The sequence below is a fragment of the Bos taurus genome, chromosome 24, assembly GCF_002263795.3.
Source record: "Bos taurus isolate L1 Dominette 01449 registration number 42190680 breed Hereford chromosome 24, ARS-UCD2.0, whole genome shotgun sequence".
NCBI lineage: Eukaryota > Metazoa > Chordata > Mammalia > Artiodactyla > Bovidae > Bos > Bos taurus.
This window is the reverse complement of record NC_037351.1, coordinates 612,206-637,657: the sequence shown is the minus strand read 5'-3', so window position 1 is coordinate 637,657 and position 25,452 is coordinate 612,206. Positions and strand designations below refer to the sequence as shown.

The window sequence follows — 25,452 nt, the reverse complement described above, 5'->3', positions numbered from 1 at the left end:
GCTCTTGTTTCCTGAATAAATTATGCAAAGTCTGTATTTTTTGTCTTTGTCTTGCAGATGTCTCTGTTGCATTAGCTTAATGGTCAGAAAGTGATTGGACAGAGCATCTCAAATGCCTGGAACAGAAACAAAAACCAGTTTCTGCAGATTAGTTGTGTGTGTCCGGGCACTTCAACACCAGCAGGCTGTCCCTCACCGCACGCCCCCCACCTTCACGTCTTGCTGGTGCAGAGCCTGCAGGGGGGTACAGGGGAAGGTGGCGGCTTCTCAGGTCTTTCCAGAGCATGCCCACGGCCCCAGGCATGTGAGCCGCATTCTAGGTTTCCAGGAATTCCTCAGAGCTTTTCAAAGCATCTCGTTCCCCAGCCTCTTCTCCCTAGCCTTCTGGTTAGCCTGTTGTTTGCCGTGACACAAAGTTCATCCCTTGTCTCGGCAAACGTTTTCATGTAAGTGATTTCCACAAGCTGCTCGGGTGGCCACCTCTGCCCTGGGAGAGCCCTGAATCGGGGGAGGTACAGGCAGGCCCTCTGATGGGTCTTTCAGGGGCGCCACCAGAAAGGTCCCAACAGTTACGGTTCCCCCTGAATGGGGTGCACTCTCCCCCTCCCAGTGCCAGTCGTGGTGCCAGGAACGCAGGGTGTCACCTTCAAGGCTATCACGAAGCTAGGGGCAGGTTAAAATGCTGAGTTAACATTGTTACCGAGATTCAGGGGTTCTTTCTCAAGTGTTCCCCCGGCTGCTGCTACCCTTTGGTTAGTGTCTGGAGTTCCAAAAAAGTCAATTCTGATGGGGTTTTTTCCCCATCTTTGCTTTAACGGGAGGATATTTGGAGGTCCTTGCTATGCAGTTTTCCAGTCACTCTGAATTTTAAGTGGAGAGCCAGGAATATATATATTTTGCAGGTTCTCCTGATAATTTCAGTGCTGTCAGCCCTCAGTCCACACTCTGAGAACCATCCCTCTCCCCTCCAGAGGACTGCCCGGCCCATGTCCTCGCTCATACTCCCGGGTAAAGAGGCTCCGGGCTGGTACTTGCTTGTTTCCTGTGTTCCGTCCCTGTGGCCACAGTGCAGGGAAGCGCCTGGTGCCCGAGCGCCGCCCCATCATGTTAACAAGCACTGAGGGAGACCATCCTGGCAGGATTCGGGGAGGACTGGAACCTCCCTTCAGTAGTGTGGAAAAGAACCCACAGGAGTCCATGCAACTTCTGTGATGTGGTTCCTGACTCAGGGACTCTGTTTCCAAACAGATACGCAGATGTAAAGGGGGGGCCTCAGGTATGCAGCGCCGGAGCCGGGGGAGCCCTGGGTTCCGTTTGGTCCCAGGCCCCTGGGTCGCGCGCAGGCAGGGTGCCCCCAGCTCCATCCTGCCTGCGGCCTAACATGCTCTCCGTTCCTTTGCAGGCCCAGCCTCCCGACCCCGGCGCGGCGCATGGGGCCATGGCCCTGCTGCCCGGGCCCGCGGAGCGGCGGGGCGGTGGCGGCGGGGCCCGCGCCCGGCACGTCATCATCAACGTGGGCGGCTGCCGCGTGCGCCTGGCCTGGGCCGCGCTGGCTCGCTGTCCCCTCGCGCGCCTCGAGCGCCTGCGCACCTGCCGCGGCCACGACGAGCTGCTGCGCGTGTGCGACGACTACGACGTGAGCCGCGACGAGTTCTTCTTCGACCGCAGCCCCTGCGCCTTCCGCGCCATCGTGGCGCTGCTGCGCGCCGGGAAGCTGCGGCTGCTGCGCGGCCCGTGCGCCCTGGCCTTCCGCGACGAGCTGGCCTACTGGGGCATTGACGAGGCGCGCCTGGAGCGTTGCTGCCTGCGCCGCCTGCGCCGCCGCGAGGAGGAGGCGGCCGAGGCGCGCGCGGGGCCGGCGGAGCGCGGGGCACCAGGGAGCCCGGCCTGCACCCCGCGACCTGGCGGGCGGCTGGCGCGCGGCCGGCGGCGCCTGCGCGACGTGGTGGACGACCCGCGCTCGGGCCCGGCCGGCAAGCTCTTCGCCTGCGTGTCCGTGGCCTTCGTGGCCGTCACGGCGGTCGGCCTCTGCCTCAGCACCATGCCGGACATCCGCGCCGAAGAGGAGCGGGTAAGCGCGGGCCAGGGCAGCTGGCAGGGCACCCGGGTTGGACTGGGGCTGGGACAGGCGGCCGGGCTGGGCAGGGCTGGAGGTGGCGGAGACGGAACCGGCCGGGGTGGTGCGGGTCAGCGGGGACCTAGGGCTGGACTCGAGTTGCGGCCTGGAGGCAGCTGGGCCAGGGGATGGAGGGGCGCCCACGGCCTGGTGGCCTTAGGCACCCCTGCCCCGTTGGTTGAAACCATGGGCCCTGGAACCACCGCACCAGCTCCGGTTCGGGGGAGAGAGCCGCTGGCACCGCGGGGGCACCAGGCTGTCCACTGCTGGCAGAGGCTCCAAATTTCTGCCAGTTCTGAGAACTCAGTGAGTCCGCTGGTCCGCGGCCTTCTCACCCATCCTGTCTGCCGGCCGGGCCCAGAAGCTTGGACAATTCGGAGCTAAAATGCCTGCTCTAGAGAGTGCTGTGCTGTAAACTCAAGTCCCGTCATCCTGGACCAGAAGAAGGGGACCTGGGAATTCTTCCAGGCGCCCAGCTCCCGCACTGGCTCTGTGGAGGTGCTGGGGCTGGTGTCTGAGCAGTTGGTGGACTTCCTGCTCCCTTGTTGACCTGAGAGGTACAGGTGGAAGTGTCCCCACGGGTTAAGGTGTCACCCAGAGCTCACAGGTGTTTGTGTGCTGCACGCGCCCCGGAAGGTCTCAGGCACATTCTGGGAGGCCAGAGTGGATGGCGTCGGGGCTGGGGTCAGGAGGGAGGAGCTGCTGCGTGTCTGATGATGTGACTGTGTCACCCTGCACAGTGCCACCTGCGTTTCCTCATGGAGCGGCAGGGGGTTCGCTGCCTGCCTGCTCACCAGCTCCAGCTTCCAGGGGTGGGCATTGGACTTGAACACCCCCACCCCCGTCCAGGTGGAGCAGGTCAGAGCTCCCATAGCCCCTCCCCGAGAGCCCCTCGCTGTCCGGGGTCATGTCCAAGTTCACCTGATGTGGTCAGCTCATTATTCAGAGATGCAGAGTCTGGTCCTCTGGTAACAGCTGTGAGTGGGCTCCAATGGGAGCCTGGTGACCCTGACTGCAGATCAAATTTAAATGTAAATTTTAGGAAATTGGTTTCGCTTCCTTCATTGTTTGGGTGTCTGATTCCTGGGCTGTCATTTCCAGTTGTCTTAACTAGACCCAGGTTTTGGATTCTGCTTCTAAAGACGTGTTTGGACTTTCTAAGCAGCAATAACTCCATACAATCCGAGGAGGAAACCATTTACGCAAGAATCAGGGAACAGAAGTCAGGGCTGTGTCACCAGAGACTGAGCTGGCTTTGAGTCTCCTTGCTGGTCCCCATGTCAGCCACCATTCATATCCATCACCCACCTCTTCCTCATTTCCAGAAACATCACTTCCTGCCACCCGACACTGTCTCACCAAATGAGTCCTCAGGTTAGGAAGTAAGGACCCCAGTGGGGTGAGCACGTGCTGTGTCCATGTGTTGGTGAATCCATGGACTTACCTGTGTGCTGTGCCGGACTCCCGGCACACTGCACACAGTAGGTGCCAAGTCACAGTAGGTGGTGTCACTGCCACAGGAAGGAAAAGGTTTTATGTTTCATCAACACTGAGTGTGTGAGGCAAAATACACATGAAATTCACCAGCTGAGCTGTTTTTATGCGCAGTTCAGTGGCATTAACTACAGTCACACGTGCACCATCCGTTGCTAGAAATCTCTCATCTTCCCAGACTGAAACTCTTCCCATTAAACACTGACTCTGCAGCCCCCAGAACCTGCCTTGGACCTTCTGCCTCTGTGGATCTGACAACTTTAGGGACTCATTTAAGAGGAATCAGGCAGGCACTGCGTTCTTCAGGTTCACGGCGTTGTGGCAGGTGTCACACTCCTTCCTTCTTAGGGCTGAGTAGCGTCCCCTGGCATGTGTCTCCTCTCCTTACTCGCCCGATGTCCATCCGTGGCCCCTGGGCTGCTTCCCTCTCTTGCTGTTGTGACACGCGTTGCTGTGGACACATGTGCGTGTGTCTGGTGAGTCCTGCCCTCGGGTCTGGGGCTTGTCCCAGCAGTGGGCCAGCTGGCGTCTGTGATGATTCTGTGTTTATGTTTCTGGGGAGCTTCTGCTGTCTCCCCTGCTGCTGCAGCCTTGACTTACCAGGGAAGTTTCCAGGCACAAGGTGTTAGAGATGTAGGGCAGAGAAGAACATGAAACCCTTCATTATTTTCTTGATTGTTGGGTTTTTTCCCCAGTAGAATTTAGCCTGGGCTAAAATATTATCTGTATGTGATCTCTGATTTTAATTAAGTAGCTAAGTAATTTCTTTTTAAAATTTCAAGTCTTCTCTTGAAGGCTCCAGAAAGCATCCTCTGAGGGGCTCAGCACCGACTGTCCCTTGAGCCTGAGGTCCTGTCTTGCACTAGCAAGGATGCTTCCGCGGGGCACCCACACTCTAGTGGATGGTCCAGATCAATGCACTCAACTTCCTCCTGGAAAAGGATCTTGGGGAGCAGGAAGAGTCCTCAGGAATCAGACGTGGCTGGTGCGGCTCCGTTATCATCAGTCTGGGGATGTCGCTCGTCATCTCTGGCAGTGTTAGTGTTTGGTGGTTATTTTTATGTGTTGGTAAAGAAAAGCATGGAGGGAGAGGAAAGATTAGTATCCTCCATTATTCAGGGAATCATAGGAAAACAGTTCCGTGGTTCCTGCTGCAAGCCCATGAAATGCCCCCTTGAGTGAGTGAGACCCCCATGGGGCTGAAGGAAGCCCCCAGTGCACAGAGACCCCGGCTTTGGGGCAGCTGGGGCGTGGCTTTTGGGCACAGGGATGTCTTCTTCTGCCTTGGCCCTGGGCGGGTCTCACTGTTGGAGTCTCTCGTGTTGCTTCAGGGTGCCTTCCCTGCCCCAGGGAGGACTCTGCAGCCAGACTGCTCAGGGCGGCTGAGAGCAGTGGGCAGAGGCCCTGGTGCTGCCTGAGGCTGTGCAGGGCCTGTGTGCTTGTTGGGGGCTTCTGGGCAGTCTGCCCCACCAGAGTCCAGGCTGTGGTCATCCCCGAGTCTCCTCGATGCCCGGGAAGCCCCTGTGGCCAGTGGTGGCTCTGTCAGGAATCTGCTTTCACATGTCGTAACTGAATGAGAGCTGGTCTCTGCTTTTCGTTGTTTATAGGATGGATGATGGGAAAAGCATACTTGTGGGACGAACCTTGAGGACGCTGTGCTAAGGGAAACAAGCCAACTGTCAGGACAGAGCCTGTGTGACTCCACCCACCTGAGGCTTTTGGAGTCAGCAGACTCCTGGAGACAGAGGTGGACGGGCTGGGCGGGGCGGGCGGGGCGCAGACCACCAGGGGGAAGCAGCCAGGGTTCCACTGCATCCGGCGCCTCACAAGGTACCAAGGACCCTCAGCCCTCACGCTCAGCGAGAGAGCAGTGGGCCCCGGGCCGAGGGGGGCCCCAGGCTTAGAGGGGCACCAGGCCGAGGGGGGCCCCGGGCCGAGGGGCACGCAGCCCCAGCCCTTGCTGCTTCCTGCTCCGCCCATTGAGATGCAGGGGGTGGGGGGTCCCCAACTCCATGGTCCTCACCTCGTGGTCCAAGTCAGAGCAGGCGAAGGCCACGGGGCAGCTGAGGGCTGGGCTCCGCCTGGGTGCCCGCCCTGCGCGACCCCCAGACCCCTTCTCTGGCCCCCGCCATCTGAAGCTGGCTCAGCAAGCACTGAGGCCTGCTTCTTGGGGACTCGTTTGGGGTCGGGCCTTGATTCCAGCTCTGTCGTAGACCTGCGTGTGTCCCTGCTGCTGCGAAAGAAACCACCACCAATGGCCTCCTCAAACTGCCAGTCTGTGCCTCGTGGTCCTGCTGGGACCGGGCCTCCTGCAGAGCTGGTTCCTCCAGGGGACTCCCTCCCTCATTCTGGGGCCCCTCAGCTGGTTCTCCTCTCCTGCTGCGGTCCCCTCCCTGCGGCCAGGAGGCTCCAGCTCCAGGGCTGACCCCTGACCTCCTTCCTGCATGTCACCATAAGAGCCCCAAGCCAGAGGGAGGCGAGCCCCCCATTCTGCTGCCTTGGGGTCTACAGCGCCTCTGGCCTCACTCCTAGGGTGTTGGGGTCTCAGTGAAGGAGACAGAGCATGTTTCTAGCCACTCCCCCAACACCTTGCTGTCGGGTAACATGCAGACATCAGGTGCGCCCAGAGCACCCCGTCCCTGCTGGATACTCGGTTCTGTGAGAGGTGTGTTCAGCGTGGTTAGGCGACCCCGGGAACGGGCGTACACACTGGCGCCCACCCCGCTGGATGTCGCAGCGATCAGATGCTAAGGACAGGCCTTCGGAACCAGAGAGGCCTTTGTTCTGGCAGTTGGCTCTTGGATTCCTCCCTGTGGGGTGTTGCCTGGAGACGGTGCCGGGCCTGTGAGTAGTGAGGCCCGGGTGCACACGCCGGCCTGGGGAACAGCGCGTCCTCAGAGGCTGTGCTCAACCCATCACTTCCTTTTCACGGAGGCTGGTGTTTGGCTTGCAAGTCGATTTTTAACTCTAAGCTCATATGATTAAATCAAGACCCACATAATTAGTTATGGATTTCATGAGTGCGACTTCGAGCACCAAATTCACAAAGACACTTGGCAACGGCATCGGAAGCTGGCGACAGAGCTGCTGCTGTGTGTGGGCACAGACACGCTCGTCGAGCTTAACAGCCTGAGCCGGGCTGAGGGCTTCACTGCTCCAAGCTGTCAGTCAGGGCTCCCCAGCGCACAGACAGAACCGGTGCAGCGGGCTTGCAGCCTGCTCCGTGGGGCACAGGGCACGGCCTGCTGCGGTGTGAGAAAGCACGTCACCGTCTGTGCACAGGCTCAGGGGCTTTGCCTCTGATGACTCGACCTGGAGTCCTCCCAACCCCCGACTTGGACGACGTCAGGCCTTAGAGTTGATAGCGAAGTTTCTTAGACTTGGGGGGCTGCAGGATGGAATATAGGCGAGAAGGACATGAATTTGGGGTGCTGGGGGAAGAATGCTGCCATCTGAATGTCACGTTCCCAGAATTCGCAGGCTGAATCCCAAGCTCAGTATGTCAGGAGGGGGCTTCTGGGGGTGACAGAGTCATAAAAGTCGAGCCTCGTGATGGGATTAGTCTCCTACAACAGTGCCCACCCAGAGCTGCCCACCCATTCGTCTGGAGCGGACACAGTGAGAAGCAGGAGGCAGGGACCCACTAGACACCAAGTGTGTCAGTGCCCGGACCGCGGACGTCCAACTTGAGAGCCGCGAGCAATGAGCTGCTCTTTCAGCGCCGACAGCAGCAGGGCTCGAGCCAGTGGCCAAGGAGCCCCTGAGCACAGGGACCTGGGCTTCAGTCCAGCCCCTGATGGCTCGTTTCCTGTCCACGAGGGCTAAGAATGCTGTACTGGAGCCGCTGCAGCAGGACAGGACCTCAGGGCCCTCCCACGCGCGTCAGCCGGACTCCGGGCCCCGCATCCAGGAGGCTCCAGTCCCACCCAGCAGGGGCCGTCTGCGTCCCGTCATCACACCGTGCCAACGGGCTACGGTGCTCCCTGACGCGGTCAGGCCCAAGAAGCTGAAAGGAGGAAGGGAGGATGGACCCCAGCCAGCTGCCGGCGCAGCCACCAACTCCAGAGAGGGCCCTGCCCCCAAGTCCCAGGACCGAGCTGGGGACAGAGGCTCCCAGGGCCCTGGGCTGGACCATGGGTCTGGCTGGTTGGGTTTCTTATTTGCAAAGGTCTGATCCAGGAACCGACACGACCTGCTGGCAGATACTCCGCTGCAGGCGAAGCTGGGTCTGGTACAGGTCCAGCCCTGATCATCGTGCTCTTCTGTGAAATGACGGGGGGCCCCAGGATTTCGAGGAAGGTGAAGCGGCAGCCCCTCCCCATAGGGAGTCTCGTCTGCAGCCCACATTCTGGCCTGGAGCCCCTGCCAGCCCCCAAAACTGCAGGCCAAGCCCCAGCAGTCATCGGCCACTGCGTTGGAGGGAACACTGGCTGTTTTCACGGGGGACCCTCCTGCCAGACTCTGAAAGGCTCTGGAAACAGAGCCACACATGCCAGGGGATAAACATGGAGCTCGGGGCATTTTCCTCCACTTTCCACATAAATTTGGCAGAAAAAATAGGGGATTTCTGTTTTGGATTTGTGCTTTAGTCTGAGGGGAAAAAAAACTTATGCTCAAATGCCTAGAATAGAAACTACAAGGTTCTTTTTTTTTTTTTTAAGACAAGTTTTTCGAGCAGTTTTAAATTCACAGCAAAATTGAGAGGAAGGTGCAGAGAGTTCCTGTGCGCCCCCGCCCCACCCTTACACAGCATCGCCCATCATCAGCCTCCCTGAGAGTGACGAACCTCCGTTGGCAACTGCCCAAAGCCTACGGTTTACATTAGGGCTCCACCCCATTCTGTGGGTTTGGACACAAGTACGATGACCTGTATCCACCATAACAGTGTCGCTCAGAACCATTCTCCTGCCCTGAAAACCCTCTGTGCCTCCCCTGACCCCCTCCCCTTCCCCAGGCCCTGGCACCGCTGATCCTTTCACTTTATCTGTAGTTTTGCCTTTTTCAGAATGTCCTATAGTTGAAATCCTTTGCAGATTAACCTCTTTCAGTTAGTAATATGCATTTAAGTTTTATCCATTTTTTCATGACTTGATAGCTTGTTTCTTTTTGGCCTTTAATAATACCCCATTGTTTGGACGTTCTGGGGTTGGTTTACCCACCACTGACTGAAGGACCTCTTGGCTGCTTCAGGTTTGACAGTTATGAACAGAGCTGCTATAAGCACCTCTGTGCAGGTTTTCATGTGAACATGTTTTTTATTCCTTTGGGTAAATACCAAGGAGTGTGGCTGCTATATCACTAGGTAAAATATACTCAGTTTTTTACAAAAGCACCAAACTGCCTCCCAAAGTGCCTGCCCCGCCTTGCCTCCCCAGCGACACTGACTGAGAGCCCCGCTGCTCCCCTGCCGCCAGCATCTGTGCTGCTGGCGCTCTGGACGTGGGCCTTTCTGACAGGCGTGGCGTCTCCGTGTTGTTTTCCCTTGCATCTCCCTGATGACATATGAGTGGGGCGTCTTTTCATGTGCTGGTTGCCATCTGTGTATCTTCTTTTCTCCCATATTTACTGAGAACCTTGGCGGGCCCTGGCAGCAAATCTCCTAGTAAATCTCAACAGGTACCCTGGAGCTTACGACTCTCAGACTTATTCATTATTCACACTGAGCCTCCAGCAACTGAAAACCACAGTTCAGGTTTTCCTACCAGCGCTGGTTCCAGGCGGCTGTGAGTCTTGCCCCTGGAAGCCTGGCTCCCTGCGTTCACCCGTCTGTCACTCCAGTCTTGGGGGTAGTGGTTTGCCCTGTGCCCTCCCTTCTCTTACAGACGTGAGAAGAGTGTGTTTTTCAGTCTGTTCAGATTTTTAGTTGTTGTTCGGAGGGAGTGGCAGCTGCCAAGCCCCTGACGTGCAGAACTGGAGACCGGTCCCAAGACTCTGCCATGACCTAGCCAAGGCTGTGGGTTCACCTTCTCTGTCACACAAGAGGCAAACAGGTGCTGGTTAAGTTCTCAGACTTAAACGCAGACCAGGGCTCCCACCCCAGCCCCTGTACAGACTGTTGAAGACCCAAAAACACGTGGTCTCCTTTCTGAGCCTGTTTTCTCATCTATAAAATGAGGATACTTCAGAGTTGTTGAGATTAAATTGAATAATGCTTGTGAAACGGCTTTTGACAGTGCTTTGCACAGACAATTACCCTTTTGCACACAAGGTGCTGCAGCACACATGGGCCACAGGGCAGGTGGAGGTGAGGAGGCCGTGTCCAGGCGCCGGCTTCTGTGGGGGACACAGTGGGAGCTGCTGGTCCGCGGAGGGCAGGAGTCGGATGGGGGAAGCGTCCACAGGCGCAGCTGGAGAGGCAGCCGACCCGTGCTGCGTGGCTGTCCGCAGGCACCTCGCCGCACCCAGGGTACGAGCGGAGCCTGTGGCGAAGCCTCTGCCTCCCTGGTGGTGGAGGTGGCTGGCGGGGTGGCTGGGAGGCAGGGGCGGGGCAACCCCCTGGCCACCTCCCGCCCGCCCTCCTGCAGCCACGAGGAGTCCCCGCGGGGTTCCCTGCATCCAAGTCTGCGCTGACCCCCTCTGGCCACTGCCCTCGGCTTCAAGAACCTTCCCGTCTCAGCTGCCTCACTGGGGAGGCTAGGGTCCTGTTCTCCGTACAACTGCCTAAATCAGGAGGGACGGTCACTTGCTCCAGATTCAGGAGGGCGGGCAGGCGGGTGGACGCGGCCTGAGGAGGAGGCGGTGGGGCCTATGGGTCCCTGCAGCCGGCACCCACCCGGCCGGCCCCCAGGGTCCCCCAGGCAGCTGCACCCCGCCTCCTGGGTGGCCCTGATGTGTGGTGACGAGGACGTGCTGGGCAGCTGGGGCCTGAGGGGGAGGGCCAGGAGTCACCTTGTGTTGCAGGAGGACCTGGGGTCCCCTGCCCTGTGCTGGCAGCACGGGAGCCGCTGTGAGAACGCTGAGCGTGGAGCGGATGTGGCTGGGGTTCCCAGGGCCTCTCAGGTGCACCCGAGCCCTGACCTCCACTCTTCCCTCCCAGGCCTGCAGCGTTTTCTTTAAAAGCCACGCATTTAAGGCAGGGAGATTATATGGCGCCAGGCAGTGGCGGGAACAGACCTGAGCATTCAGGTGATGCTAGGCTCCACTGAAGCCCTAGATGGGGCTGCCCTGGTGACTCAGCTGGTAAAGGATCCACCTGCAATGCTGGAGACCTGGGTTCAATCCCCAGGTCGGGAAGATCACCTGGAGAAGGGAACGGCTACCCACTCCAGTATTCTGGCCTGGAAAATCCCTTGGACAGAGGAGCCTGGCAGGCTTCAGTCCATGGGATCACAGACTCAGACATGATCGAGTGACTTTTCAAGCCCTAGATGTTAATTATAACATGACTGTACATTTTTAATGAGAAGACACTGCCTGCTGTAATTCAGCAAATTGGCTGTTCCCAAACGAAGAGCTCGTGCTGTTTATTTTACCACAAATAGTAACTCACTGACACCCGTCAGAAGTTTGGTGAGGGTCAGGGTCTGGGTATGCGTGGGACACCCCCGCATTGGAAGTTCCTGGGGAGGGGGCGGCGCTCTGAGGAGCACGGTGAGGGGCGCCTGGAAGACTGGCTCTTCCTGATACAACCTAGAAGTGAGCATCTAGAGAAGTAAACCCAGCACGCCCGCGGGAACCACCCTTTGGGCACAGCTGGGTGCAGAGCGGGGAGAAACCAGCCACCAAAGCTCAGATCCTGCCTGGATGGTCAGCCAGGCCCCCCACCTGCCCGGATGGCCTGTCCCTCTGCTCCCCCAGCGGCCCAAAGAACATACCCCTCAGAGAGTGTCCTGGTTGTAAACACGATGCTTGCTCTTCGCGGAGGCTGGGCAGGTACAAAGCCATATGGAGAACAAAGTGAAAATAAACTGCGAGGTAATTACTGAAGCCTGAGTGCGCCTCACTGCCTCTGCTCCGGAGCCTCTCGTGAGACTGGAGGAGAAGTGCGCAGGCAGCGTCTTGGAGCCACTTGGTCCCCTAACAGTAGCAGCCAGGCAGTCCTGTTCTGTAGTTTTACGCGTCCCCTCCTGCTTCCAGCCCTTCCTGTCACCAGCCCTGCTGGGATGAACACTTTGCTCACCCAGCTTCCACCACTCAAACGCTCACCTGATTGGGTCCTCAGCTGTGCCCATCTCGGGGGCTGTACCCATCTGGGGCCTGCAAACCCACGCCCCACATGCTGCCCCGAGGAGGCCTTGCCATGCCTTTGTGAGCTCGAGTCCCCGGACCCTGGCCTACCAGTGCTGGGTGGCCTGGTAACAGTTTGCCTAGTTCTTTAAAAAAAAATTTACCTTCTGCTTTTTAAAATTCTGTTTGCTCACCCCTGGAAGCCGACACCTCACGTCTTCACCTCCATTTATACTTCCCACAGTCCCATCGTCTTCGTCTACCTGCCTGTGTGGTCTGTTCTCAGTTCCCTGTGAGCATCTCGGGATTTCTCAGTGGGAGACAAGCAGGCGGCCTCAGGGGGCCCCTCACCACATCCTCCCCATGCAGCCTTCCCTGCCCGCCTGTCCCTCCGTCCTTCGCCCCCAGGATGTCCGTTCAGTGCTGGCCACGGCCCCGGTCCCACCCGTGAGGAGCTGTGCCCTGCCCACGTGTCTCTACTCTTGGCCGCGGGGTGGATGTGCAGACACAGTCAGCGGGGAGGGCCGCCTTCCTGGAAAATATCGCCTCCCGATGAACCCAGTCGGCACTGGGCGCAGGAGCTGGGGCCCCTCCTGCCTGGGTCGTGGGAGCTGGGAAGCGTCGCAGGACCAACTGTCCAGCTTGGGCGTCTCTGCCCTCGTGGAGGAGCCATGTCTGAACCCAGGCAGCCAGGAAGGTGCGGTTAAGTCGATGCTACCAAAGGTTCTCAGGGAAACTCGTGCAGCTGTGCGTCGGGGGCGTGTGCACGGACGGGTGGGGCCAAACCCAGCACAGAAGAGAGGAGAAAGCGCATCTGTGCCCTTGGCAAGAGCACAGCCACTGCTGTGGATGCACCCCAGGACCAGGGACTAAGATTGGGGAACAAATGAGGAGCAGTGGCTTCAGATTTGTGTCCTTGTCTGTGACGCAGGAAGCATTCAGACTAGTGGTGGGGAACCGTTCTCCCCCGAGATGGACGCCCCGCTTGCTGATCCGTGGGCGGCGCTGCTGTCTGTCACCAGCTTGCTGTCTGTGTCCATCTCGGCTCACGCTGGTCACTTCCGCGGGGATGTTGGGGCCCTGGGGGTCTGCTCCTCAGGGCACCAAAGTGTGAGATGCTGGTGACTGCAGTTCTGTCTGATTCCAGAACCCCCGCTGGGTTCAGGCCGGCACATCACGCTCAGGAGGGTCCATGGAGGTCGAGAGGGCCAATTGGAAGATAAGCTCCTTCCATCCAGGGCAGGCAGAGGGTGGAGGACTTCACAGCAAGGTATCTTCCTTTCTTTCTGTGTTAGCCCATAAAACTAGTCCACAGGATGTTGATGTGAAAGTGAACTGACAGCTCTGCTTCAGTGCAGGTAATTTCAAGTGAGCGCATTCATGACTTATATGTAAATGACTGCTTGATCTTTTTATACAATTTGTTCTCCTAAGTGGATTTAATATTCCTTCTCCTGATTATCTATTTGTACTATGAGAGTCTTTTATCACAGATAATTGGAAAAAAATAAACTTCAACTAAGTTCAAAGGCAAGTTATTATGAATGTTAGTAAATTGAGTTAATAAATATTTTCCTTTAAGTGCTCATAGGAGGCAGAGAGAAAATCTCACACAAAGCTGTTATGAGTGGATAAATTAGTAAGGACAGAGCATTCACCCTTCTCAACATCCTGCCACACGCCGGCCTGTTCCCAGCTGCAGACAATAGCTCAGACCGGCTCCTCTGCTGGACACAGGGTCCACGCTGGATCAACAGAGGGGCGCGAATTGGTGTCCAGAACACACGCGGGCAGCAAGGGGACACGTGTTTTCAGAGTCTGATTACCCTGGATAAACACAGGCAGAGTCTGCCTGCCTCGGAGTCTGCGATGAAGTGCTCCTGGCATTGGGGGCCTCAGGCTGGGCGGCAGGCGTTGGCCGAGCTCGGTGCTGTCCTTGTGGTGAGCAGTCCACCCTGACCTCCTGACCGTCTCGTCACCCTCACACCTGGGTTTATCCTCAAGGGGCAATGGTACTCGGGCGTCAGCAGGCTCCTTAGCAGAACAGACAGCACAATTTTCGATGCTCTGAAAAGAGAACAAAGCCGGGATTGGGAGCGCGGCCAGGCCAGGCCTCTCCTGACTGCACCCAGGATGCTGGCTGCCCCATGGCCCGCGTTACTGAGGAAGCTAGTCGGGGTGCCTGCTTATTCTGCTAGAAAACTGAGGCAGCGTTGGTGCCATGGGAGTGCCGGGCCGTGGAGGCTGCAGTTTGCGAAAACGGTTCAAAAGCCACTTTATTAGCTAGGACATGGAAGCAACCTAGATGTGCATCAGCAGATGAATGTATAAGAAAGCTGTGGTACATATGCACAATGGAATATTACTAAGCTATTAAAAAGAATGCATTTGAATCAGTTCTAATGAGGTGGATGAACCTGGAGCCTATTACACAGAGTGAAGTAAGTCAGAAAGAAAAACACCAATACAGTAAATTAACACACGTATATAGAGTTTAGAAAGATGGTAACAATGACCCTATATGCGAGAGAGCAGAAGAGACACAGATGTAAAGAACAGTCTGTTGGACTCTGTGGGAGAGGGCGAGGGTGGGATGATTTGGGAGAATGGCATTAAAACATGTATATTATCATATGTGAAATAGATCGCCAGTCCAGGTTCAATGCATGAGACAGGGCACTCAGGCCCAGTGCACTGGGATGACCCTGAGGGATGGAATGGTGAGAGAGGTGGGAGGGGGTTCAGGGTGGGGGATACATGTACACCCGTGGCTGATTCATGTCAGTGTTTGGCAAAACCACTACAATATTGTAATTAGCCTCCAATTAAAATAAAGTAATTAATTCAAAATAAAAAAACCACTTTATTTGCAGAGGGGCCTGGTGGGGACCGCCCTGGCCTGTCCCCTGGGCTCCACCCCACCCATGGTGACACTTCTGGCCACCTGCCCTCCCCCGCAGGAGCCCCGAGCCTGGGAGTGGGTTTGGGGTGCAGCCACAGAAGGTGTGGGAGAACCGGCCGTGGGCTGAGCCAGCCCCCATGCACCCGCGGGCACCCGGACGGGGAGACTGCCGCCTGCTGGTGAGGGGACCCCACCTAGGCCCCACCTGACCTTCTCACCTGCGAAGCCCAGGGGCTCGGCCACTGAGGGGGAGGCCTGTCAGGAAAGGGTGAAAGCGGAGCCTGAAGGAGCCAGGAGCCCCAGGGCCCGCAGGGCAGGCCCATGAGTGCGCGGCTGGGTGGGGCAGGCTGGCGCTGCTCTGGGGGCGCTTGGAGATGATGGAGACGTAGGGGAGGGAAGGACCTTGGGTGTGTAGATTTACTGCTGACCCGATTTTGGCCAAATAGGCCAGATGTGTCAAATTATGATGAATTAGGGTCATTTTCTAAAAGTTCCCAAAATAGTTCCCTCCACTTATCCTCCTGAATTTAAGAGAGTGGTGGGGCGCAGGGGTTCGCAGGCCGAATCCACTGGATTGACCTGCCTCTGGGCAGGTGTGGGGGCCAAGGGGCTGCCTCCCGCCCGCCCCAGGGGGGCCCAGGGTCTTCGTCCCTCGTCCTCCTGCACTCAGGGTCACCGCCTACCCGATGGGGGCTTGCGGCTGGACTTGGCCAAGAGATGATGGGGGGGCCAGGAGCCCAAGTTCAGCCCGGACGAGGGGACGTCATACGCGGGTGTTCTTGGGGTGTGGGTCATGGGACCCCCAAGCACTTTGTGGGCTGAGGTCATCAGACTCCAGGTGAGGATGGCGAGTCCCCCTTCCCGCTGCCAGGGCTTCTGCCCCGTCAGCCCCACGGCCCCTTCCCGCCTAACTCCCTCTGTGTCCTGAGGCCCCCAGGCCTGGCAAGGAGGGCAGAGGCCCGGGGTGTCAGGGCTGCCCGGAGGAGCTTTGGCCTCTCAGAGCCTGGCCCCAGCGATGCCCAGGCTGCCCAGAAGAGCTGAGGCAGAACGAGGCCGCAGGGGCCATGGGGCTGCCAGGGTAGAAGCCTTTCATATCATTTTGTGTATTTATCTGTGGCTGTGCTGGGTCTTGGTTGCTGGACCGGCTTTTCTCTAGTTGTGTGCTCGGGCTTCTCATCGAGGTGGCTGCTCTCGTGGAGCAGGGCTCCAGGCACTCAGGCTTCAGAGGCTGTGGCGTGTGGGCTCAAGAGCGCAGGCTCAGCAGTTTGGCTCCGTTGCTCCACCACATGTGGGATCTTCCTGGACCAGGGATGGAACCCGCGTCTCCTGCGTTGCCAGGCAGATTCTAGATTCCCTGAGCCACCAGGGAAGCCCTAATAGTTATTTCTTAGCAACAGCTCTGCTGCTATTTGACTCATACTGTACAGTTCGCCCCTCTTGAGTGTATGATTCCGCTGTTTCTGGAGTGTGCACAAATTCTGGAGCCACCACTTCCGTCTGATTTTAGAGAATCTCCATCTCCCAGAAGACCCTGGTGGCTGGTTCACACACTCCTCAGCCCCTCCCTGCTCCTGCCAGCCCTGAGCTACCAAGGCTGTGTCTTAAATATTTCCTTGTTCTGGATTCTGAGAACAGAACCACCCAGCATGTCTGGCATGACTGGACCCTCTCACCCTGAGCTGTCTTCAAGGTTCATCCATGTTGTAGCAGGAGTCAGCGCTTCATTTCTTCCATAGCCCAATAGTATCCCAGTGTGTGTGCGGCTTCCAGATTTTTAGTCCATCCGACAGCAGGTGGACATCGGGGTTGTGTCCAGCTCTTGGCTGTTGTGACTTACTTGACCATGAACATCCATGTATAGGTTTCTGTGTGCACGTGTGTGTTGACTTCTCCAGGCACACACCTAGGAGTGGGATGGTTGGGCTGTGTGGCTACTCCATGAGGAAGGTTTGGGGGCACAGCCAGGCTCTTTCCAAGGTGACTAGACTGTGGCACGCTCCCATCAGCAATGCACGAGGCCTGGTTTCTCCTGCACTTATTGTCGGCTCTTGGACTCTGGCTGCCCCGGTGGGGGTAAAGTGGGAGCTGAGGGTGGGTTTGCCCAACATTTCCCTGGTGATGAATGGTGTTGAGCCCCTTTTCATGTGCTTCTCAGTCACTTGTGTATCTTCTTTGGACAAAGGTCTATTTAGATTCCTTGCCTATGTTTTAAATTGGGTTGTCTTTTTTTTAATCATTGAATTGGAGGAATTCTGTGTTCTCGATGCAAGTCCCTTATCCCATATGACGTGTACATATGTCCTTCCATTCTGCGGCTCGTCTTATACTTCCCAGACACTCTGTGTTAGTGTCTGTATTAGTCTGCTCAGTTCAGTTCAGTCGCCCAGTCCTGTCCGACTCTTTATGACCCCATGAACCGCAGCACGCCGAGCCTCCCTGTCCATCACCAACTCCCGGAGTCCACCCAAACCCGTGTCCATTGAGTCGGTGATGCCATCCAACCATCTTATCCTCTGTCGTCACTCTCTCCTCCTGCCCTCAATCTTTCCCAGCATCAGGATCTTTTCAAATGAGTCAGCTCTTCACATCAGTATTGGAGTTTCAGCTTCAACATCAGTCCTTCCAATGAACACTCAGGACTGATCTCCTTTAGGATAGACTGGTTGGATCTCCTTGCTATCCAAGGGACTCTCAAGAGTCTTCTCCAACACCACAGTTCAAAAGCATCAATTCTTCGGTGCTCAGCTTTCTTTATAGTCCTACTCTCACATCCATACATGACCACTGGAGAACTATCACCTTGACTAGACAGACCTTTGTTGACAAAGTAATGTCTCTGCTTTTAAATATGCTATCTAGGTTGGTCATAACTTTCCTTCCAAGGAGTAAGCGTCTTTTAATTTCATGGCTGCAGTCACCATCTGCAGTGATTTTGGAGCCCAGAAAAATAAGTCAGCCACTGTTCCCACTGTTTCCCCATCTATTGCCCATGAAGTGATGGGACCGGATGCCATGATCTTAGTTTTCTGAATGTTGAGCTTTAAGCCAACTTTTCCACTGCTCTCTTTCATTTTCATCAAGAAGCTCTTTAGTTCTTCACTTTGTGCCACAAGGGTGGTGTCATCTGCATATCTGAGGTTATTGATATTTCTCCCAGCAATCTTGATTCCAGCTTGTACTTCATCCAGTCCAGTGTTTCTCATTATGTACTCTGCATATAAGTTAAATAAGGAGGGTAACAATATACAGCCTTGATGTACTCTTTTTCTTATTTGGAACCAGTCTGTTGTTCCATGTCCAGTTCTAACTGTTGCTTCCTGACCTGCATATAGGTTTCTCAAGAGGCAGGTCAGGTGGTCTGCTCTTCCAATCTCTTTCAGAATTTTCCACAGTTTATTGTGATCCACACAGTCAAATGCTTTGGCATAATCAATAAAGCAGAAATAGATATTTTTCTGGAACCCTCTTGCTTTTTTGATGATCCAGTGGATGTTGGCAATTTGATCTCTGGTTCCTCTGCCTTTTGTAAAACCAGCTTGAACATCTGGAAGTTCATGGTTCACACATTGCTAAAGCCTGGCTTGGAGAATTTTGAGCATTACTTTACTAGCATGTGAGTGAGAGAGAACTTGCTCAGTCGTGTCCGACTCTTTGCGACCCCGTGGACTGTAGCCTACCAGGCTTCTCCGTCCACGGGATTTTCCAGGCAAGAATACTGGAGTGGGTTACCATTTCCTTCTCCAGGGGATCTTCCTGGCCCAAGGATTGAACCCGGGTCTCCCGCATTGGAGGCAGACGCTTTAACCTCTGAGCCACCAGGGAGCCACTAGCATGTGAGATGAATGCAATTGTGCAGTAGTTTGAGCATTCTTTGGCATTGCCTTTCTTTGGGATTGACATGAAAACTGACCTTTTCCAGTCCTGTGGCCACTGCTGAGTTTTCCAAATTTGCTGGCATATTGAGTGCAGCACTTTCACAGCATCATCTTTCAGGATTTGAAATAGCTCAACTGGAATTCCATCACCTCCACGAGCTTTGTTCATAGTGATGCTTTCTAAGGCCCACTTGACTTCACATTCCAGGATGTCTGGCTCTAGGTGAGTGATCACACCATCGTGATTATCTGGGTCGTGAAGATCTTTTTTGTACAGTTCTTCTGTGTATTCTTGCCACCTCTTCTTAATATCTTCTGCTTCTGTTAGGTCCATACCATTTCTGTCCTTTATTGAGCTCATCTTTGCATGAAATGTTCCCTTGGTATCTCTAATTTTCTTGAAGAGATCTCTAGTCTTTCCCATTCTATTGTTTTCCTCTATTTCTTTGCATTGATTGCTGAGGAAGGCTTTCTTATCTCTCCTTGCTATTCTTTGGAACTCTGCATTCAAATGGGTATATCTTTCCTTTTTTCCTTTGCTTTTCGCTTCTCTTCTTTTCACAGCTATTTGTAAGGCCTCCCCAGACAGCCATTTTGCTTTTTTGCATTTCTTTTCCATGGGGATGGTCTTGATCCCTGTCTCCTGTACAATGTCACGAACCTCCGTCCATAGTTCATCAGGCACTCCGTCTATCAGGTCTAGTCCCTTAAATCTATTTCTCACTTCCACTGTATAATCATAAGGGATTTGATTTAGGTCATACCTGAATTGTCTAATGGTTTCCCCCACTTTCTTCAATTTAAGTCTGAATTTGGCAATAAGCAGCTCGTGATCTGAGCCACAGACAGCTCCCAGCCTTGTATTTGCTGACTCTATAGAGCTTCTCCATCTTTGGCTGCAAAGAATATAATCAGTCTGATTTCGGTGTTGACCATCTGGTGATGTCCATGTGCAGAGTCTTCACTTGTGTTGTTGGAAGAGGGTGTTTGCTATGACCAATGCGTTCTCTTGGCAAAACTCTATTAGTCTTTGCCCTGCTTCATTCTGTACACCAAGGCCAAATTTGCCTGTTGCTCCAGGTGTTTCTTGACTTCCTACTTTTGCATTCCGGTGCCCTATAATGAAAAGGACATCTTTTTGGGGTGTTAGTTCTAAAAGGTCTTGTAGGTCTTTATAGAACCGTTCAACTTCAGCTTCTTCAGCATTACTGCTCGGGGCATAGGCTTGTATTACCGTGATATTGAATGGTTTGCCTTGGAAACGAACAGAGATGATTCTGTCGTTTTCGAGATTGCATCCAAGTACTGCATTTCGGACTCTTTTTGTTGACCATGATGGCTACTCCATTTTTTCTAAGGGATTCCTGCCCACAGTAGTAGGTATAATGGTCATCTGAGTTAAATTCACCCATTCCAGTCCGTCTTAGTCTGCTGATTCCTAGAATGTTGACATTCACTCTTGCCATCTCCTGTTTCACCACTTCCAATTTGCCTTGATTCATGGACCTGACATTCCAGGTTCCTATGCAATACTGCTCTTTACAGCATTGGACCTTGCTTCTTTCACCAGTCACATCCACAGCTGGATGTGGTTTTTGCTTTGGCTCCATCCCTTCATTCTTTCTGGAGTTATTTCTCCACTGATCTCCAGTAGCATATTGTGCACTTACCGACCTGGGGACTTCATCTTTCAATGTCCTATCTTTTTGCCTTTTCATACTGTTCCTGGGGTTCTCAAGGCAAGAATACTGAAGTGGTTTGCCATTCCCTTCTCCAGTGGACCACATTCTGTCAGACCTGTCCACCATGACCTGTCCGTCTTGGGTGACCCCACACTGCATGGCTTAGTTTCATTGAGTTAGACAAGCATGTCTATGTGGATCACAAGTCCATGTGATCAGATTGGCTAGTTGTCTGTGATTATGGTTTCAGTCTGTCTGCCCTCTGATGCCCTCTCTCAGCGCCTACCGTCTTACTTGGGTTTCTCTTACCTTGGACGTGGGGTATCTCTTCATGGCTGTAGGTGCAGCTGCTCCTCCTTACCTTGGACGTGGGGTAGCTCCTCTTGGCTACTAGTCTTCTAGGGCTGCTGTAATTAAGTATCACTGACCATGTTACTGAACAGAAACCTGTTTTCTCATAATCTCAGAGGCTGAAGTCTGAGATCCTGGTGTTGACAGGTTGCTTTCTCCTGAGACCTCTCCCCTTGGCAAGTGGACGATGGTCTTCTGTATCCTCACGTGGTCCTGCCTCTGCATGTGTGTGTGTCTCCTTACCTCCTCTTCTCAAAAGGACACCAGTCCTGTTGCTGGACCAGGGCCCACACACAACCTCATTGTAGCCTTGTTGCTCAGTTGCTAAGTCATGTCGGACTCTTTGCAACTCCACGGACTGCAGCACACCAGGCCAAAATATTGGCGCTTCAGCTTAAGCATCAGTCCTTCCAATGAATAATCAGGGTTGATTTCCTTTAGGATTGACTGGTTTGATCTCCTTGCTATCCAAGGGTTCTCAAGAGTCTTCTCCAGCATCACAGTTCGAAAGCATCAATTCTTCAGCACTCAGCCTTCTTTTTGGTCCAACTCTCACATAGGTACATGACTACTGGAAAAACCATAGCTTTGACTAGACAGACTTTGGTTGGCAAGTTTAATCTATCTGTTTTATCTTGTTTGCTCCTGATTTTGGTATCACATCTGAGAAGAGGCTGGAACCACTGGTTTTCAGTCTGAAGACCTTCCTTTAGAGTTCCGTAAGGTAGTTCTCAGTGTCTGTTCTTCTGGGCTAGTCTTCATTTCACCTTCATGCTTTGATGACAGAGTTGCTGGATATAGGAGCCTCAGGTAGGCAGGTGTTTTCTGAGTGATGTGAACACAGTTATCCACAGCTTCCTGCTGAGATGTTAGGTTGTTAATCTCACCTGAGTGACCTCTCAGGTGATCGTCGCCGTCTCTGCTCTTCTCAAGATTTTCTCCTTATCTGTGGCCTTCAGTATCTTTCCTGTGATGTCTCTTCCCTGGCAGAACTCAGCAAGCCTCCTGGGTGTGTGGGTCATTGCTTTTCAGCAGATCTGGGGGGTTTGCAGCCACTGTTTCTCAAACACTCTCCTCCTTGCTCTTCCCCCTCCCGCTGGTACCTGATGCCACGGTGCTGGCCCAACCCGCGTGTCCCAGGTGCTCGCTGTTCTCAGCCTGCGTAATCGCCACCGGCAGCCTCCTAGTTCTCCAACCCTTTCTTCTGACAGTTTACATCCACTGCTGAGCTCCCGTAGTGAATTTTCTGTTACTGTATGCTTCAACTTCAAATTTTCCATTTGACTCTTTAAACATTTTTCTTTATTGATATTCTCCATCTGATGCTATGAACCGGCAATCAAATTTTCTTTAGTTTTGTGACCATATTTATAATGGCAGTTTTGAAGCTTTTTGTTAATCTGACATTTGGTCATTCTCATAGGCAGTTTCTGTTGCCTGATTTTTTTCTTTTTTCTGATTGTATGGGTCATACTTTACTGTTTCTTTGCCTGCCCTATGATTTTTTATTGAAAACTGGGCATTTTAGGTGATAAAATATCCAGGAACACTGGATATCGCCCTCCCCACTTCATGTTACTGTTCTCTGCTGAGTGTTTAATGATTGGTTGGATTATTTTAGTGAACTATTTTATTTTCTTTTTGGTATCTCCCTGAGCAGCCTCCTCCATGATCTGGGACTTTTTTTGGGGGGGGGGGGTCTTGATTCAAATACCAAAGGCTCTTTTTAAAATGAATTTCCATAGATTTTCCTGAACAAATGTTTCATTTGCTGTTGTCCTTGGAATGGCTTCCGGAGCTTTAAGTGTTTTTTTTTTTTTTTTGTAAACAAATTCCCCTACTTTGCTGGGGAGCTGGTCACCTGAGCTCTGCTCACTCTCTCGCAGGAAGCCCACCTCCTAGTACTTCTTTTTTTAAAAAAACAGTAATTGGTTTTTTGTCCACAACCCTTGCCCTGCAGTGCAGTCATCTGGAGGAAGGGCAGCCCAGGAGGGATAGGCCTCCGTGCCCTCAACAGGAGTCCCCCTCTCCCTGCAGGGCGAGTGCTCCCCTAAGTGTCGCAACCTGTTCGTGCTGGAGACGGTGTGCGTGGCCTGGTTCTCCTTCGAGTTCCTGCTGCGCTCGCTGCAGGCCGAGAGCAAGTGCGCCTTCCTGCGGACCCCGCTCAACATCATCGACATCCTGGCCATCCTGCCCTTCTACGTGTCGCTGCTCGTGGGCCTCGCGGCCCGGCCCGGCGCGGGAGGCAACAAGCTGCTGGAGCGCGCGGGGCTGGTGCTGCGGCTTCTGCGGGCGCTGCGCGTGCTCTACGTGATGCGCCTGGCGCGCCACTCGCTGGGGCTGCGCTCGCTCGGCCTGACCGTGCGGCGCTGCGCGCGCGAGTTCGGGCTGCTGCTGCTCTTCCTCTGCGTGGCCATGGCCCTCTTTGCGCCGCTCGTGCACCTGGCCGAGCGCGAGCTGGGCGCGCGCCGCGACTTCTCCAGCGTGCCGGCCAGCTACTGGTGGGCCGTCATCTCCATGACCACCGTGGGCTACGGCGACATGGTGCCGCGCAGCCTGCCCGGGCAGGTGGTGGCGCTGAGCAGCATCCTCAGCGGTATCCTGCTCATGGCCTTCCCGGTCACCTCCATCTTCCACACCTTCTCGCGCTCCTACTCGGAGCTCAAGGAGCAGCAGCAGCGCGCCGCCAGCCCCGAACCCGCCCTGCGCGAGGACAGCACGCGCTCCGCCTCCGCCTCCGCCACCGCCACAGAGGACGACGGCTCGCAGAGCCCGGACGGCGCCGGCTCGGCCGGGGCCTCCGCGGAGGGGCCGTGGGCACCAGCGGGGCCGACCTGACCTGCGGGGGCAGTCGGGGGCCTGGGGGCGGCACCGCGTCCTCGCCCCGCTCCGCTCGGAGGGGCGGGACGGCTTTGGGGCCCGGCTCCTGTCGTCAGCCTGCATGTTGCTCGACGCGCGCACACCGGAGCTTGGCCCGGGCCTGACCAGGCCTGACTCGGGGGTCAAAGCCATCCTGTGCTTGGAGTAAAGAGTTTCACCCTAGGAGCACCACCAGCCTGTTCTGCGCTTTCCTTTTTTGTCTCCAGAGTTTTGACTCCATGGCCAACTAAAAATAAATTCCACAATCCCAGAAGTTCCAAGCCTGTAGCAAATGCCAGAAGGCCACACTTGTCCTTCAGCCTCACCCTGACCTTGCCCCGCTGGTCACTGTGGGGCTCAGTGGGGTTGGGGGGCAGCCTTGGGGAGCTGTGGGGAAGGGGCAGTGCCTTCCTGCTCCTGCCGTCACCCCCCGGGGGTATGCCCCCTCAGAGGGGGGCATTCCCGTCGCCTCTGTAGAAGCCACATACCCACCAAGTGACAGGGGCGCTTACAGACCCAGTTCCTTTGGGGGGGGCATGTGCCAGCCCTGACCTCTGACCTCCCTTCCCTACCCCTCACCTGCTCTCCCCTCGGAATGCCCAGCAACGCTGCAGGCCTGCATGTCAGCCGGGGGCCCCACGGCCTCCCCGGGCGCCTGGCCCCCTCCCCGGGCGTGCAGCTGCTGGAAGCTGGTCATGACTGAGCTGCTGCTTCTCTGGGGAGGGGAGGGTCTGTGCCGATGCGGCTCTTCAGTCAAATGCCTGCTCCTCTGGAGGAAAAGATTCCTCCTGGGCAGGGGGGGCTCACTGACTGTCCCTCTGAGGGTCGTGGGACACCCACTCTTCGCTGCAGTGGCCCTGAGGGCCCCCAGGAGCCCTGCAGAACCGAAGCCACCGTGGGTCACAGGACGGGTGCTGTGGGCCGTCCTGCAGAGAACCGTGTGGGAACGGGGGCACGCTGCTCCCCTGCACCCGGGCGAGCCGCCCACCCTGGCTTTCCTGCTCCTCCCCGCATCCCCGCTGTGACCCTCCCACACGGCCCCTCGGGCTGGGGGCCAGTGGGCCTCTGCTGGCCGTGGCCTCTATTGCCCACCTAGGCTGGGGGCAGGAATGGGCCGGGTCCCTGCCAGCCTGTGGCCCCACACCCACCCAGGAAGCCCACACGGAGACGCTCCTTGGGACAGTCTCCGTGAGTCCTACAAGACACAGTGCGCCACAGCTGCTTCCTGCCAGAGCTCTCTGGTTCATCCGAACACACCTGTACATGTTTAAAGGGGGTGGTCTGTGTCGGTGACGTTCCAGGGACCTTCAGCAAACAGCCCCCTACCCTCAGGCTGCTCCTGCACATGCTGTAACCTCCCTGGGCCCCAACTGGCCCCCCCACTGTCCCAGCTGACCCCTGGGGGCTCGGGGATCTACTCAGATCCACAGGGCCACTCCAGGGCTGAACGTGCTCCACCGTCAGTGATGCGGGTCTGAAACCCCCATGTCTGCTGCCAAAATAGGCCCAACTCTGGTGCCTCTTATTTCAGAGGAAAATGCCCACTGCCCCCCCCCGCCACCCAGTTTCCTCCCAGCCAGCTAGAATCCAGGACGGGCAGCGCGCGGGCTGTGGGCGGGCGGGCGGCTCTCTGAGCCGTTCACCTGCTCTCACTCTGAGTGGACGCGGCCACTCACCCAGGAGCCGGGGCAGCAGCACCGTCCTGTTCCCATTTCCAAAGTGTCCCCCTTGTTGAGAAGAAGAGCTATGAAAGTGACCCTCATATATTTTTCTCACTGGAAAATATAACTCCAAGTGGAGTTACTATTAAAAATACCTGCCTTGTCCTAGTGGATGGCTTGTCCAGGGCCCGGACACAGAGCCCTCTTGGCCAGTGTGGCACCAGGCCTGGGAAGCTGCCCACTCTGCTCAGTCTCGGAAGGACAGCTCCTCAGAGGAACATGGGAGCTGCTTCCAAGCTGGTTCTCTGCTCATCGGTCAAATCACAGAGGAGGCTACAGGTAAGTT

At 55.6% G+C, this 25,452-nt stretch overlaps 1 protein-coding gene across 1 annotated transcript; it reads left to right on the top strand.

Moving 5' to 3' along the window:
• The first annotated feature begins 1,418 nt into the window (after positions 1 to 1,418).
• KCNG2 (potassium voltage-gated channel modifier subfamily G member 2) lies at positions 1,419 to 23,515 on the top strand. The gene is made up of 2 exons (XM_024984498.2): positions 1,419 to 2,071; positions 22,624 to 23,515. Exons 1-2 carry the CDS (start codon positions 1,439 to 1,441, stop codon positions 23,422 to 23,424), a joined length of 1,434 nt encoding a protein of 477 aa, XP_024840266.2. The 5' UTR covers positions 1,419 to 1,438; the 3' UTR covers positions 23,425 to 23,515.
• Positions 23,516 to 25,452: the final 1,937 nt, after the last annotated feature.

What these genes read in the sequence shown, in the direction of transcription:
- KCNG2 (XM_024984498.2), top strand. Translation starts at nt 1,439, where the DNA reads ATGGCCCTGCTGCCCGGGCCCGCGGAGCGGCGGGGCGGTGGCGGCGGG. An exon ending in TCCGCGCCGAAGAGGAGCGG is followed by an intron (nt 2,072 to 22,623) that starts GTAAGCGCGGGC and finishes CTCTCCCTGCAG; the next exon opens with GGCGAGTGCTCCCCTAAGTG.